At 50.5% G+C, this 16,408-nt stretch overlaps 1 protein-coding gene across 2 annotated transcripts in view; it reads right to left on the minus strand.

Moving 5' to 3' along the window:
• Positions 1 to 7,918: 7,918 nt before the first annotated feature.
• The window catches only part of LOC145358534 (protein S100-A1-like), a 93,201-nt gene continuing 84,711 nt past the window's right edge, over positions 7,919 to 16,408 (minus strand). For both annotated transcript variants that reach the window (XM_080212673.1, XM_080212671.1), the window contains exons 2-3: positions 16,137 to 16,315; positions 7,919 to 8,212 (exon numbers count right to left, since the gene is read on the minus strand). In XM_080212673.1, coding sequence (XP_080068799.1) covers positions 8,051 to 8,212; positions 16,137 to 16,277 — 303 coding nt within the window. In that variant the 5' untranslated portion in view covers positions 16,278 to 16,315 and the 3' untranslated portion in view covers positions 7,919 to 8,050. The remainder of the gene's footprint in view (positions 8,213 to 16,136; positions 16,316 to 16,408) is intronic.

A 16,408-nucleotide genomic window follows, 5' to 3' on the forward strand; every position in this document is an offset into this window, starting at 1 on the left:
TTTTTGATCTGTGAGCAAAGCTGCCAATGATATTGTTAACCAATTGTTCTTTACACACAACTCCAATAATGCAAAGTTCTAGACAAATATTTGGAGAGGGCGTTGTCACGCCAGGTGTAACATTGTGTGACATTGCAGCCCTGAGTGAAACTTGTCTTGCCAACATAGATCAGTTGACTGGAACTGGAGGTGGATACACTTTTCTCTGGAGCGATTGCGGCAGCGATGAGCGTCGTGATGCTGGAGTGGAATCACCGTCAGGAGTCACCATGTTCGGAAACCTGCTAGTCTACCCAAGGGTGTGAACGACTGGTTTATGACATTACAGCTTCTGCTACAGAACAGAAGTCAAGCCACCCTGATCAGCACCTATGCCTCCACAATGAACAACCCAGATAAGATGAAAGACAAGTTCTATGAAGAGCTAGATGTCCTACTATCAGCAGTGAGCAGTACCGACAAGCTGATCTTGCTTGGCGATTTCAATGCAAGAGTAGGGTGTGACTCTGCAATCTGGCAGGGAGTCATTGGGAGGCATGGAATGGGCAAGTGTAACAGTAACAGCCCATTCTTAATGAAGAGCTGTGCAGCACATCACCTCCTCATCACCAACACAACCTTCCATCTGCCTATCCATAACAAGACCTCCTGGATGCACCCCCGCTCTAAGCATTGGCATCTTATCGACTATGTCATTGTCGGGAGAAAAGACAGGCAGGAAGTCAGGGTGACCAAGGCCATGTGAGGTGCTGACTGCTGGACAGGTCACAGGCTTGTTGTGTCCAAAATGAGGCTCCGCATCAGACCCAAGAGGCGACCACAAGGAAGCAAGTTTATGAAAAGAACCAATGCGGCCAAGTTAAAGAACCCAGCATAGCTTCAGCACTGGCTGAAGACTTAGAAATCAAGCTTGCTGACCACCTCTCAGGCAGTGCTGAGGATGACTGGGAACACTTCAGAGATGCTGTCCATACATCTGCACTGAAGATGCTCGGGCCCTCTACCTGCAAGCAGCATGATTGGTTTGATGAGAATGATGAGGAGATACAGGCTCTACTTGTTGAAAAGCAGCATCTTCATCCGGCCTGTCAGAACGACCCATCTTCAGCTGCCAAGAAAAATGTTTTTACCAGTGCTCGCAGGACAGTCCAGAATAAACTGCATAAGATGCAGGATGCCTGGCTGAGCGCCAAGGCAGATGAAATACAGGAATATGCTGACAGAAACGACTTGAAACGATTCTATGAAGCCCTCAATACTCTCTGTGGACCTCAATCTTTCGGGAGTTCCCCCTCCTGAGTACAGATGGTACAAGTCTCGTTACAGAGATCCTGCAGAGGTAGGCTGAGCACTTTGAAGCCGTCCTCAATTGACCGTCATCTATTAACGATGAGGCAATAGACAGGATTCCGCAGGTCAATATCAACAGCACCATGGATGAGCCATCGGTAGTAGCCAAAGTCATGAAAGCTGTCAGCCGGCTATCCAGTGGCAAAGGCCCTAGGGGCCAATGCCATACCCGCAGAGATCTACAAAGCCGCAGGTCCTGTACTTATCGAGAAGCTCACCGAGTGGTCCCAGTCCTTTTGGAAGCAAGGATCCATTCTTCAGGAACTTAAAGATGCTTCCATCGTACACCTCTACAAGAGGAAGAGCAATCGGCAAGTATGCAACAACCACCAAGGAATCTCGCTGCTCTCCATCACAGGAAAAACCCTTGCTAAATCGTCTGGTCACTCATCTGGAGCTGGGCCTGCTTCCAGAGTCACAGTGTGGCTTCCGCAAAGGTCACGGGACTATTGACATGATTTTTGGGAATGTCGAGGAATCAGGCCAGCAACAAAATTGAAGGTCTACAGTGCCATGGTACTCACTACCCTCCTGTATGCCTGTGAAACGTGGACTGTGTATCGAAGTGAGGCAGCGCAAACATTTCCACATAACTTGTCTTTGCAGAATATTATGCATCAGATGGCAAGACAAAGTACCAGACACTGAAGTTCTCTCTAGAGCAAGTCTACCATCAGTCCACACACTGCTGATGAGAGCACAGAGCCGATGGGCAGATCATGTCATCCGTATGCCAAACGAGCACGTACTCAGGCAGCTCTTCTTTGGGGAACTCTCTACTGGAAGACGCTTGCAAGGAGGGCAGAAGAAACATTACAAAGTCACACTCAAAGTCTCCCTGAAGTCGCTTGTCATAGACATGACCACCTGGGAAACGCTGGCACAAAACCGCCCTACCTGGCGCTGCCTCATCCGCAAGGACTGTCAAGCTTATGAAGCAAAGTGCATTGTTGAAGCACAACTTAAGCGCGAGCTGCGCAAGTCCACAGCCACCAGTGCAACAACTACAGTGTCTACACAAGTCTGTCCAATATGTGCCAGGACATTCCGTGCCCGAATTGGCCTGATCTTCAGACACACCGCATCCAGCCTCAAAAATGACTAATGGTGTCAGGTCCTCATTGACGATGGTGGATGAACAGCAATCATTGTGTGATTTGCAGTGATAGATTTGCAGAAATACATTGAACTATTCATTCATTTTGACAAAAGATCCACGTCGCTGATCAGTAATAATTGCACCACTGAATGTTTAATCTGCTTGAAAATGTTTTTTTATCGGGAAATGATCAGTAGACTCAACTCCCCCCACCCCACCACCCAACCACCCAACCCCCTCCATTCCAGTGGGAGTGGGCCCTACATTCTCTACACTCCCCGCGGGAGCGGGCTCCACATTCTGCCCACTCCCCGTGGCAGTGGGTCCCACATTCTGCCCTCTCCCCGTGGGCACAGGTCTCACATTCTGCCCACTCCCCATGAGCGCAGGTCCCACATTCTGCCCACCACCCGTGGGAGTGAGCCCCACATTCTCTGCCCACCACCCGTGGGAGTGAGCCCCACATTCTCTGCCCACTCAATGTGGGAGTGAGTCCCACATTCCTTCATGCCCACACCCTGTGCCAGTTGGGGAATCTGAGAGCTGAAGTTGCCAGATGAATCCCGGGCACTAATTGTTGCTTTAGTGCAGGAAGCCTGAATTCCAGCAGATTGTCAACACCTTTGTTTCATCTTGTTTGTATTTCTCAAGCATAGTAATCATGAAACCTTCTCAGATGCTGCAGCTGTGCTGAGGGTGTGTCTGTGTCTGCTTCGCTCTCACTCTGTCTCCACACAATCCCTGCACTGTTCTTCTCGCACAGATTCCAACAATCTTGCAATCGAGAAGGTGGCCTTTCGGCTTGCTGTGCTGTGCTAGCTCTTTAAAAGCAATTACTTCCACTTCTCCCTACAAAGATTTCCCTTTAAGTGTTTATCCATAACTCACTTTTGAAAGTTCCTGTTGAATCTGCTCCCACCACCTGTTCAAGACCACGACTGGCCATTATAAAGAACCATTTCCTCAGATCCACCTGTGACTCTTCTAAGAATTATTTTCACCCACCCTCTACCACTGGAAACACTTTCTCCTTATTTACTCTATCAAAACTCCTTTATAATTTTCAAAAATCTCAGTCAAATCTCTCCTTTGCTCTTAGGAGAAAGGTCCCCAACTCCCCTACACTCTCTGAGTGATTAGCACGTCTGCCTCACAGTGCGGGGGACCAGGGTTTGATTTCCAGCTTGGGTCACTGTCTGTGTGGAGTCTGCATGTTCTCCCCGTGTCTGCGTGGGTTTCCCCTGGTTGCTCGGGCTTCCTCCCACAGTCCGAAAGACATGTGGGCTAGGGTGCCTTGGTCCTGCTAAATTGACCCTCAGTGTAACCTGAACAGGCGTTGGAGTGTAGCGACTAGAGGATTTTCACAGTAACTTCATTGCAGTGTTAAGGTGTGACTAATAAATAGACTAAACTAAATAAATAAAAACTTCTTCATCCCTGATACACAGAATCATACAGTGCAGAAGAGTCCCTTCGACCCATTAAATCCACACTGACACATGTGAAACGCCTGAACTCCCACCTAATCCCATCCGCCAGCACTTGGTCCATAGCCCTGAATGTTACGGCGTGCCAAAACTCATCCAGGTATTTTTTAAAGGATGTGAGTAATCCCTCCTCCACCACCCTCCCAGACAGCGCATTCCAGACCGTCACTACCCCCTGGATAAAAGGCTTTTCCTCACATACCCCCCTAAACCTCCTGCCCCTCACCTTGAACCTATGTCCCCTCGTGACTGACCCTTCAACTAAGGGGAACAGCTGCTCCTTACCCACTCTGTCCATGCCCCTCATAATCCTGTACACCTCCATCTGAAAGTTGCTGCCAAACACCTGAATCCAGTTCTCGGAGTGATGTGTCTGTTGGCTTAATCTTCCCTCTGTCAGTCGGACGAAACCGATTAGGATGGAAGTGGCTGCCAAGGCAGGAGTTAGTGAACAATCTGCAAACAAAACTCACCTGTCCATGCTCTGTGATTAGTGCATTCGTAAAGACTATAAATATCTCCATGATAACAAGGAACTGAAGCTTCCAATGGCCTCATCGTCTCCTCAGCTCCTACACTCCTCTCTATCCCTGTAACCTCCTCCAGCTCCTACACCCCTCTCTCTCCCTGTAACCTCCTTCAGCTCCTACACCCCCTCCCTATCTCTGTAACCTCCTCCAGCTCCTACACCCCCTCCCTATCTCTGTAACCTCCTCCAGCTCCTACACCCCTCTCTCTCCCTGTAACCTCCTCCAGCTCCTACACCCCCTCCCTATCTCTGTAATGTCCTCCAGCTCCTACACCCCGTCCCTATCCCTGTAACCTCCTCCAGCTCCTACACCCCGTCCCTATCTCTGTAACCTCCTCCAGCTCCTACACCCCTCTCTATCCCTGTAACCTCCTCCAGCTCCTACACCCCGTCCCTATCTCTGTAACCTCCTCCAGCTCCTACACCCCTCTCTCTCCCTGTAACCTCCTCCAGCCCCTACACCCCATCCCTATCTCTGTAACGTCCTCCAGCTCCTACACCCCGTCCCTATCTCTGTAACGTCCTCCAGCTCCTACACCCCTCCCTATCTCTGTAACCTCCTCCAGCTCCTACACCCCCTCCCTATCCCTGTAACCTCCTCCAGCTCCTACACCCCTCTCAATCCCTGTAACCTCCTCCAGCTCCTACACCCCTCCCTATCCCTGTAACCTCCTCCAGCTCCTACACCCCTCCCTATCTCTGTAACCTCCTCCAGCCCCTTCACCCCTCCCTATCCCTGCAATGTCCTCCAGCTCCTACACCCCTCTCTATCTCTGTAACATCCTCCAGCCCCTATACCCCTCTCTATCTTTGTAATCTCTTCCAGCTCCAACGCCCCTCTTTATCTCTGTAACCTCCTCCAGCTCCTACACCCCTCCCTATCCCTGTAACCTCCTCCAGCTCCTACACCCCTCCCTATCTCTGTAACCTCCTCCAGCCCCTTCACCCCTCCCTATCCCTGTAACCTCCTCCAGCTCCTACACCCCTCCCTATCTCTGTAACCTCCTCCAGCTCCTACACCCCTCCCTATCTCTGTAACCTCCTCCAGCTCCTACACCCCTCTCTCTCCCTGTAACCTCCTTCAGCTCCTACACCCCCTCCCTATCTCTGTAACCTCCTCCAGCTCCTACACCCCTCTCTCTCCCTGTAACCTCCTCCAGCTCCTACAGCCCTGTCAATCCCTGTAACCTCCTCCAGCTCCTACACCCCTCCCTATCTCTGTAACCTCCTCCAGCTCCTACACCCCTCTCTATCTCTGTAACATCCTCCAGCCCCTATACCCCTCTCTATCTTTGTAATCTCTTCCAGCTCCAACGCCCCTCTTTATCTCTGTAACCTCCTCCCGCTCCTACACCCCTCTCTATCGCTGTAAACTCCTCCAGCCAAGTGGAAACCTGCTCTCCACGGCCATTCTATCCAGGCCTCGCAGTATCCTATAAGTTTCAATGAGATCCCCCTTCATCCTTCTAAAGTCCAATGAGCTTTTTCCCAGGGTGGAAGAGTTAGTTACTAGGGGGCACAGGTTTGAAGTGTGAGAGGCAAGGTTTAAGGGAGATGTATAAGGCAGATTTTTTTACACAGAGAGTAGTAGGTATCTGGAACTTCTTGTCGAGGGGGAAAGTGGAAGTGGATATGGTAGTGACTTTTAAAGGTCATCTTGCCAAATACATGAATGGGATGGGAATAGAAGGATATGGTCCCTGGAAGGTAGGTGGCTTTAGTTAAGTCAGGCAGCGTGGTTGGTGCAGGCTCAGAGGGCCGAAGGGCCTGTTCCTGTGCTGTAATTTTCTTTGTTCTTTCAGTACAGACCCAGAGTCATCAACTGTTCCCGATATGACAAGCTCTTCATTCCAGGGATCATTCTTGTGAACCTCCTCTGGACCCTTTCCAAGGCCAGCACATCCTTCCTTAGATATGGGACCCAAAACTGCTCACAATACTCCAAATGGAGTCTGACCACAGCCTTACACAACCTCAGAAGCACACCCATGATCTTGTATTCTAGCCCTCTCGACATGAATGCTAACATTGCATTTGCCTTTCTAACTGCCGACTGAACCTGCGCATTAACCTTAAGAGAATCTTGAACAATGACTCCCAAGTCCTTTTGTGCTTCTGATTTCCTCAGCATTTCCCCATTTAGAAAATAGTCTATGCCTCCATTCCACCTTCCAAAGTGCATAACCTCACACTTTTCCACATTGTATTCCACCTGCCACTTCTTTGCCCACTCTCCTAACCTGTCCAAGGCCTTCTGCAGTCCCCCTGTTTCCTCAATACTACCTGTCGCTCTACATATCTTTGTATCATCTACAAACTTAGCAACAGTGCCTTTAGTTCCTTCCTCCAAATCGTTAATGTATATTGTGAAAAGTTGTGGTCCCAGCACCGACCCCTGAGGTGTACCACTAGTCACCGGCTGCAAAAGACCTCTTTATCTCTACTCTCTGCCTTCTGCCAGTCAGCCAATCCGCTATTCATGCCAAGATCTTACCCTTAACACCATGGGCACTTAACTTATTCAACAGTCTCCCATGTGGCACTCTGTTAAAGGCCTTCTGGAAATCTAAATAAACCACTTCCACTGGTTCTCCTTTATCTAATTTCATTATTACCTCCTCAAAGAACTCTAGACATACCCTCTAAAATCTTGCCAATGAGCGAAGTCAGGCTAACCGGTCTATAATTTCCCATCTGCTGCCTCCTAAAAGCCCTACACCCCCTCCCTATCTTGTAAGCTCCTCCAGCCCCTCCACCCTCTCCCTAACTCTGTAACCTCCTCCAGCCTCTATGCCTCGTCCCTATTTCTGTAACTGCCTCCATCCCTTACACCTCCTCCCTATCTCTGTAACCTCCTCCACCCCTACACCACTCCCTATCTTTGTACCTCCTCCATTCCCTACACCCCCTCTCTATCTCTGTACCTCCTCCAGCCCCTACACTGACTCTGTATCTCTGTAACCTCCTCCAGCGCCCACACCCCCTCCCTATCTCTATAACCTCCTCCAACTTCTATGCCTCGTGCCTATCTCTGTAGCCTCTTCCAGCCTCTACACACCCTCCCTATCTCGGTAACCTCCTCCAGCCCCTACATCTCCTTCCTATCTCTGTAACCTCCTCCACCCCTACACTGCTCTCTATCTCTGTAACCTCCTCCAGCCCCCTACACCCCCTCCCTATTTCTGTAACCTCCTCCAGCCCCCTACACCCCCTCCCTATCTCTGTAACCTCCTCCAGCCCCTACACATCTTCCTATCTCTCTAACCTCCTCCAGCCCCTCTCTGCTCCTTTAATGTCCTTCCTAAAACTGATGTCTGATGATGTTTTTGGTCACTTTTATGGCTCAGTCACAGGGTGAAGAACATCAGGATATTTTGCCACACGAAAAGGTGATACATCAATGCAACATGTTGAATTCTGAACCCTGGTAAAACACAGAAATAGTGATTGGAATGAGGGGTATCAGTCAGCCCGATTTATTGAAGCAGTAAAAGCAATGTCCAGCGTTTGAGAATTTACAGAGATGGTTCAGCACAGTTTACACATCACACACTCAGTACACGGTTGGCTCCTTCATCTTCCTCTTCACAACTTGCCCTGTTTCTTCAGGAGCTCCACAAAGAACTCATTGCAGGCGATGGTCAGCGCTGTGACCAAGTGAATAAACTCCTGGAAATCCACCTGTCCGTCTCGGTTTATATCCAAATCCCTCATGATCCTGTCCACAGAATTGGGATCTTTCTGATACTGCAACAAGAGACAAGATTAAACCATGACAGTTCGTACATTCCTTAAATCTCCTCAGGGAGAAATCGCTCCTGGGAGCAGCCTGTTCTGGGAAAGTCGCATCAGATCAGGAGGAACAGGAGTTTGATCCAATTAGTTGATTAGGGATAGTCAGCACAGTTTTATGAAGGGTAGGTCATGCCTCACAAACCTTATTGAGTTCTTTGGGAAGGTGACCAAAGAGGTGGATGAGGGTAAAGCAGTTGATGTGGTGTACATGGATTTCAGTAAAGTGGTTGATAAGGTTCCCCATGGGATGCTGTTGCAGAAGATACAAAGGCATGGGATTGAGGGTGATTTAGCAGTTTGGATCGGAAATTGGCTAGCTGTAAGAAGACAGAGGGTGGTAGTTGATGGGAAATGTTCATCCTGGAGTTCAGTTACGAGTGGTGTACCGCAAGGATCTGTTTTGGGGCCACTGCTGTTTGTCATTTTTATAAATGACCTGGATGAGGGCATAAAAGGATGGGTTAGTAAATTTGCAGATGACACTAAAGTCAGTGCAGTTGTGGACAGTGCAGGATGTTGCAGGATACGGAGGGACATAGCTAAGCTGCAGAGCTGGGCTGAGAAGTGGCAAATGGAGTTTAATGTGGAAAAGTGTGAAGTGATTTACTTTGGAAGGAGTAACAGGAATACAGAGTACTGGGTTAAAGGTGAGTTACTTGGTAGTGTGGATGAGCAGAGAGATCTCGGTGTCCAATTGCATAGATCCCTGAAAGTTGGCATCCAGGTTGATAGGGTTGTTAAGTAGGCGTATGGTGTGTTAGCTTTTATTGGTAGAGGGATTGAGTTTCGGAGCCATGAGGTCATGTTGCAGCTGTACAAAACTCTGGTGCAGCCGCACTGGGAGTATTGCGTACAGTTCTGGTCGCCACATTATAGGAAGGATATGGAAGCCTTGGAAAGGGTGCAGAGAAGATTTACCAGGATGTTGCCTGGTATGGTGGGAAGGCCTTATGAGGAAAGGCTGAGGGACTTTTTGTTAGAGAGAAGAAGGCTAAGAGGTGGCTTAATAGAGGCATACAAGATGATCAGTGGATTAGAAAGGGTGGACAGTGAGAGCCTTTTTCCTCAGATGGAGATGGCTAGCACGAGGTGACATAACTTTAAATTGAGAGGTGATAGATATAGGACAGATGTCAGAGGTAGGTTCTTTACTCAGAGAGAAGTAAGGGCATGGAATGCCCTGCCTGCAACAGTAGTGGACTCGCCAACATTAAGGGCATTTAAATGGTCATTGGGTAAACATATGGATGATATTGAAATAGTGTAGGTTAGATGGGCTTTAGATTTGTTTCACAGGTTGGCACAATATCGAGGGCCGAAGGGCCTGTACTGTGCTGTTATATTCAATGTGTCTTTGGAAAAACTTTAGATATTGGATTTTATGAAGTAACTTTGAAATGTTCTCTGGTTTTTGGATAAATACCCGTTCAGGACACAAGGAATCTTCTACCTAGATTTAATTAAAGATTACACCTCTGACAGTGCAGCACTCCCTCACTACTGATCCTCTGACAGTGTGGCACTCCCTCAGTACTGACCCTCTGACAGTGCGGCACTCCCTCAGTACTGACCTTCTGACAGTGTGGCACTCCCTCAGTACTGACCCTCTGACAGTGCGGCACTCCCTCAGTACTGACCCTCTGACAGTGCGGCACTCCCTCAGTACTGACCCTCTGACAGTGCGGCACTCCCTCAGTACTGACCCTCTGACAGTGCGGCACTCCCTCAGCACTGACCCTCTGACAGTGCGGCACTCCCTCAGTACTGACCCTCTGACAGTGCGGCACTCCCTCAGTACTGACCCTCTGACAGTGCGGCACTCCCTCAGTACTGACCCTCTGACAGTGCGGCACTCCCTCAGCACTGACCCTCTGACAGTGCGGCACTCCCTCAGCACTGACCCTCTGACAGTGCGGCACTCCCTCAGTACTGACCCTCTGACAGTGCGGCACTCCCTCAGCACTGACCCTCTGACAGTGCGGCACTCCCTCAGTACTGACCCTCTGACAGTGCGGCACTCTCTCAGTACTGAACCTCTGACAGTGCGGCACTCCCTCAGCACTGACCCTCTGACAGTGCGGCACTCCCTCAGTACTGACCCTCTGACAGTGCGGCACTCCCACTGTCAGGCATTGGGAATGTTGGCCTAGATTTTTGTGATTCATTTACTGGAATGAGGTTTTAAACAATAATGATGTGACTCAGAAGGAGTTCACTGAGGCACCATTGAACATTCTGCAGACAGGGTAAAGACATTAATTTGCTGATAATTGGAAGGTAATTACTGCACTGAGACAGCTGATTACGGGAGAATCTTTCAGATTAAATATGCAGCAGTACCGGGCTGGGAGAATCTGCAATTTTGGGGTGAGCTCAAATCCATGGTGCGTCTGCCCCTGATTCTGATATCCCAGCCTGCCCCTCCAGCCCAGCCCAACCTCCCCCTCCGGCCCAGCCCAACCTCCCCCTCCGGCCCAGCCCAACCTCCCCCTCCGGCCCAGCCCAACCTGCCCCTCCGGCCCAGCCCAACCTGCCCCTCCGGCCCAGCCCAGCCTGCCCCTCCGGCCCAGCCCAACCTGCCCCTCCGGCCCAGCCCAGCCTGCCCCTCCGGCCCAGCCCAACCCCGCCCTCCGGCCCAGCCCAACCTCCCCCTCCGGCCCAGCCCAGCCTGCCCCTCCGGCCCAGCCCAACCTCCCCCTCCGGCCCAGCCCAGCCTGCCCCTCCGGCCCAGCCCAACCTGCCCCTCCGGCCCAGCCCAGCCTGCCCCTCCGGCCCAGCCCAGCCTGCCCCTCCGGCCCAGCCCAACCTGCCCCTCCGGCCCAGCCCAGCCTGCCCCTCCGGCCCAGCCCAGCCTCCCCCTCCGGCCCAGCCCAGCCTGCCTCCCTGGCCCAGCCTGCCCTTCCTGCCCACTCTGCCCTTCCTCTGGCCTAGCCTGCCTCCCTGGCCCAGCCTGCCCTTCCTGCCCACTCTGCCCTTCCTCTGGCCCACTGCTCCATCACGTACTGTGACCCCCCCTTTGCTCACTATTGTTTGGGATTGAGGAGTCGGAGCTGGAATGTAGTCACGCACAGTTTTAAAATCTGACGATATTGAATTGCATTCGGCTGTGAGGCTACAGGGAAAATTTCAGCGTTCAGTTAATGAGCTCTGATCAGCGATGGGCATTTCTGCGCACAGTGCAAATGCCCTCCCCAACCCCTTTCCCCTACCCCTCTCCCCACCATCCCTCCCCTCCTGCCCCAGACCTTCCCCTCATTCTCTCCCCTTCCGCCACTCCTCTTCCTGACAATACAGCATTTGGTAACTTTCGCTGAGATTCCTTCTTGCAAGAACCAGTGGAATCTCAGACAGTTTATTGCCTCAACCATTCATTATAGACTTAATGTATAATTCGTTCGCATTGTTGGGATGTTAGCAGCTGCCAGTCTCCCTCAGGATTGAGGAACAAGCTTCGCCCTGGAGGGTTGGAAATACCTCTGTCCCACCCAGTACAGACTTTTCCTTTTACTGCAACTTATTCTGAGTTGTGAACCTTCATTACTGACTGGAGGGAGTTAGTGATGAGTGTGTCACATCGCAGGGGCACAGGCAGTTCATTGCCTGTTCAGAGGGGCTGAGGTTGAACTGCCTCTCTCCAGAGTAACCAATCCTGTCTTATTTATCTGGTTCATTTGGTAAGGTTATTTTCCACTGCTTTATAGTGAGAGTGTTTTCTTTGGGTACAATTCGGACAATTAATCTGAGCAAAGCGCTCACAGGAACTTTCCACGTCAACACAGCAACAATGTCAGACACTGGGCAAAATGTTACAGTCTGTGATCTCATCCCATTGAACCTTCCATCCCCCTCCCCACCCCACCTCACCCCCACCTCTCTCCAACCCCCTGCCTCTCTCCAACCCCCCCACCGCTCCTCCCCACTCCTCTTCTCCCCTCCCCTCCACCACACCCAGTAGCCTATCCTGTTCCAGTTCTCTGAATGGGATTGACCTGTGACTCTGGAGTTTAATCCCAGTGGGAATGAGCAGGGGATGAGTGGCACTTTGACCAGGAGGACCCCCTGATTGTTGTGTATATGCAGGCTGATGTGGGGTGGGGTGGGGAGTGGGTTTCTGTGCGGAATTGAGGGGGTGGGGGGGGGAGGTGTTCAGAAGGCTGTGACACAGGGAGTAAACTAACAAAGTCCAGATTGATTCGTATCAGCTGCCAGAGTAGGCCATTTGACCCTTCAAGCCTGCTGCAGTGTTCAATATGGTCATTTGTCTATCTCAGCGCCACTCTCCCGATGCTACCTGTGTCAGTGACGTGGCCTGACGAGGGAATTCCACAGCTCCCCATCCTCCGAGTGAAGAAGTTTCTCCTCATCTCAGCCCTAAATGTTCTCCCCACTTGTTGTGATCTCAGTAAAATGTACACGTTGATTTATTTTCTTGAAAGGCAATAGTTTGAAGATGTTTACCCTGGATTTTCAAACTTACTCCAGAGAGATTTTTCTATCAATGGGGTGGCACGGTAGCACAGTGGGTTAGCGCTGCTGCTTCACAGCTCCAGGCACCTGGGTTCGATTCCTGGCTCGGGTCACTGTCTGTGTGGAGTTTGCACATTCTCCTCGTGTCTGTGTGGGTTTCCTCCGGGTGCTCCGATTTCCTCCCACAGTCCAAAGCTGTGCGGGTTAGGTTGATTGGCCATGCTAAAAATTGTCCCTTAGTGTCCTGAGATGTGTAGGTTAGAGGAATTAGTGGGTAACTGTGTAGGGATATGGGGGTAGGGCCTGGTTGGGATTGTGGTCGGTGCAGACTCGATGGGCTGAAGGGTCTCTTTCTGCGCTGTAGGGTTCTATGATGAACAAATGATGGTTTCTGTTTAACACCAAATTACAGCAACAAACAGGCTATTCAGTCCATCCACTCCATGCTATTGTTTATAACCCCATACCAGCCTCCTCCAACCCTCTGATAGAGTCATAGAAGTTTACAGCATGAAAACAGGCCCTTCGGCCCAACTCGTCCATGCTGCCCGCTTTTTTAAAACCACTAAGCTAGTCCCAGTTACCCACATTTGGCCCATATCCCTCTACACTCATCGTACCCATGTAACTATCTAAATGCTTTTTAAAAGACAAAATTGTACCCGCCTCTACTACTGCCTCTGGCAGCTTGTTCCAGACACTCACCACCCTCTGTGTGAAAAAAATTGCCCTTCTGGATCGTTTTGTATCTCTCCCCTCTCACCTTAAACCTATCCTCTCTAGTTTTAGACTCCCCTACCTTTGGGAAAAGACATTGACTATCTACTGAACTGTGCCCCTCATTTTCTAAGATCACCCCTCAGCCTCCTAGGCCCCAGAGAGAAAATTCCCACTCTATCCAGCCTCTCCTTACAACTCAAACCATCAAATCCCAGTAGCAACCTAGTAAATATTTTCTGCACTCTTTCTAGTTTAATAATATCCTTTCTATAACAGGGTGACCAGAACTCCATCTCATCCTATCACTATCCCCAATCCCTCCCTTCCTCATGTGTTTATCCAGATTCCTCCTGAAGCCTATCCACAGGATTCACGTTGGACCACTCGGTGTCGCATTGTGGAAAGTTCACGTTCTCATTGCTGAGTTTCTCCGGAATTCCTGATTGGATTTATTAATGATTATTTTATATTTATAGCCCCCCCACCTCGCTGCCCCCTTGCCCCAGTTCACAAATGGAATTATCTGCTGTACATGCATCTTGTCAAAGGCCTTCATGATATTGAACACCTTGTTCAGGGCAATCCTCAATCTCTACCTTTCCTGATAATCTCTCAGTTCTTGTAAATTATTGTCTCACTTTCTCTCATGTCTGTGTACAGTTTCAATTACACGGAGGCCAGAACTGTTCACAGCATTCCAAAGCAAGTTTCATCCTGCACCCTCTAATATCTCACCCAGTTTAATCCCACTCCCCGTTACTTTGCAATAAATGTGATGTAAATTCTTCCAGTTACTCTGTCGAAATACATCGGAACTGGAATTACTCCTGTCCTGGGTTTCACATCTGTAATCGTAGCCATGCAGCAGGGCAGCTTGTGGGCTAAGGGTGCCTGTAGGTTATTAATGAGAGGTGCTCTCCCCAGCAGGGCAATGTGGGTTGGCGTCAGGTGGAGATGCAGTTGTGAGTCTGTCCTCCAGTTGTTCAGTGCATCTTGTGGTTGTGTCTCAGGTACAACACTCAGCCGTGTGCTAGCTTGGACCACTGGAATCAGAAAACTGTGGGTTTGAGCCTCATTCCAGAGATTAGTGTCACAAGTCGGCTAATATTAACACTGCAATGAAGTTACTGTGAAAATCCCCTAGTCACCACACTCTGGTGCCTGTTCTGGTACACTGAGGGAGAACTTAGCCAATCCACCTAACTAGAACGTCTTTCAGGCTGTGGGAGGAAACCAGAGCACCCAGATGAAACCCACGCAGACACGGGGAGAATGTGCAGGATCTGCACAGACGGTGATTCAAGCTGGGAATTGAACCTGCATCCCGGGCACTGTGAGGTAGCAGTGCTAACAGCAGTGCCACCATGCTGCCCCACAAACATCTAGGTTGGCACTTGCAATACTGAGGGAGTGCTGCACTGTCAGAGGTCAGTGCTGAGGGAGTGCTGCACTGTCATAAGCTCAGTACTGAGGGAGTGCCGCACTGTCATAAGCTCAGTACTGAGGGAGTGCCGCACTGTCAGAGGGTCAGTACTGAGGGAGTGCCGCACTGTCAGAGGGTCAGTACTGAGGGAGTGCTGCACTGTCAGAGGGTCAGCACTGAGGGAGTGCCGCACCGTCAGAGTGTCAGCACTGAGGGAGTGTCGCACTGTCAGAGGGTCAGCACTGAGGGAGTGCTGCACTGTCAGACGGTCAGCACTGGGAGTGCTGCACTGTCAGAGGGTCAGTACCGAGGGAGTGCCGCACTGTCAGAGGGTCAGCACTGAGGGAGTGCCGCACCGTCAGAGGGTCAGCACTGAGGGAGTGCCGCACCGTCAGAGGGTCAGCACTGAGGGAGTGCCGCACCGTCAGAGGGTCAGCACTGAGGGAGTGCCGCACCGTCAGAGGGTCAGCACTGAGGGAGTGCCGCACCGTCAGAGGGTCAGCACTGAGGGAGTGCCGCACCGTCAGAGGGTCAGCACTGAGGGAGTGCCGCACTGTCAGAGGGGCAGTACTGAGGGAGTGCTGCACTGTCAGAGGGTCAGTACCGAGGGAGTGCCGCACTGTCAGAGGGTCAGCACTGAGGGAGTGCCGCACCGTCAGAGGGTCAGCACTGAGGGAGTGCCGCACCGTCAGAGGTGCCATTTTTCGGATGAGATATTGTACCGAGATCCCTCTTGCCCTATTGGATTGATGTAAACAGTCCCACATTGACTATCTGGGGGAATAGCAGAGTTCTCATTGATTCTGTGGGGCCAATACCTATTCACTAAAAACAGCTGGTCATACTGCAATTTGTGGGATCTTGCTGTGTGGAAATTGGCTACGGAATTCCTTACATTAAAAGAGGAACTACCCTTCAGGCAACCTCTGTGTGGCTCCTGGAGTATTCGGAGGCCTCCAAGGGAGTTTCTCTTTCAAATAAACTAATTTCTGCTTTCCCCAAAGTTAGCAATTTGGATCTGATTGGTGGTTTACTTGGCTGATCTGCACCAATCAGAAAGCTCACACAGCAGAAGCTCGCAGTGTCAAAGGGAAGGATTGTCACTTTCCACTGCTGAGAGATTGGGACGGAAGTGGACGGTGGGATTCTGTGACCCTCACAGCTAATTTACTGTCCTAACATCTCCAGTCAGAGGACAGCCAATCAGCACGGTGCATCGTCGACTGAACCAGTTTCGGAAATCTGAGCGAATATTTTAGAATTTACCTTCAGGAACGACACAAGTTCCCCTTTTAACAGGTCCTTAAGCTCAGCCTTGGTGAGAGTGTACTTGTCTCCCTCTTTGCCCGAGTATTTGTAGAAAACTTTGATAATCGCATCCATGGCAGTTTCTAGCTGGGAGAGCATGTTGGTACTGATGTGATTGGCAGTGACCAAGAGGAGATCTGCTCCAGGGAGATCCAGAGGGGAAAAGGAAAATGTTAGATTGGAGAAAAGTGATCCATTCTCACCTCACAAAACATTCCAGCTAAAAGCAA

Source organism: Carcharhinus amblyrhynchos, chromosome 26, assembly GCF_965287045.1.
Source record: "Carcharhinus amblyrhynchos chromosome 26, sCarAmb.v2.hapA, whole genome shotgun sequence".
Lineage (NCBI taxonomy): Eukaryota > Metazoa > Chordata > Chondrichthyes > Carcharhiniformes > Carcharhinidae > Carcharhinus > Carcharhinus amblyrhynchos.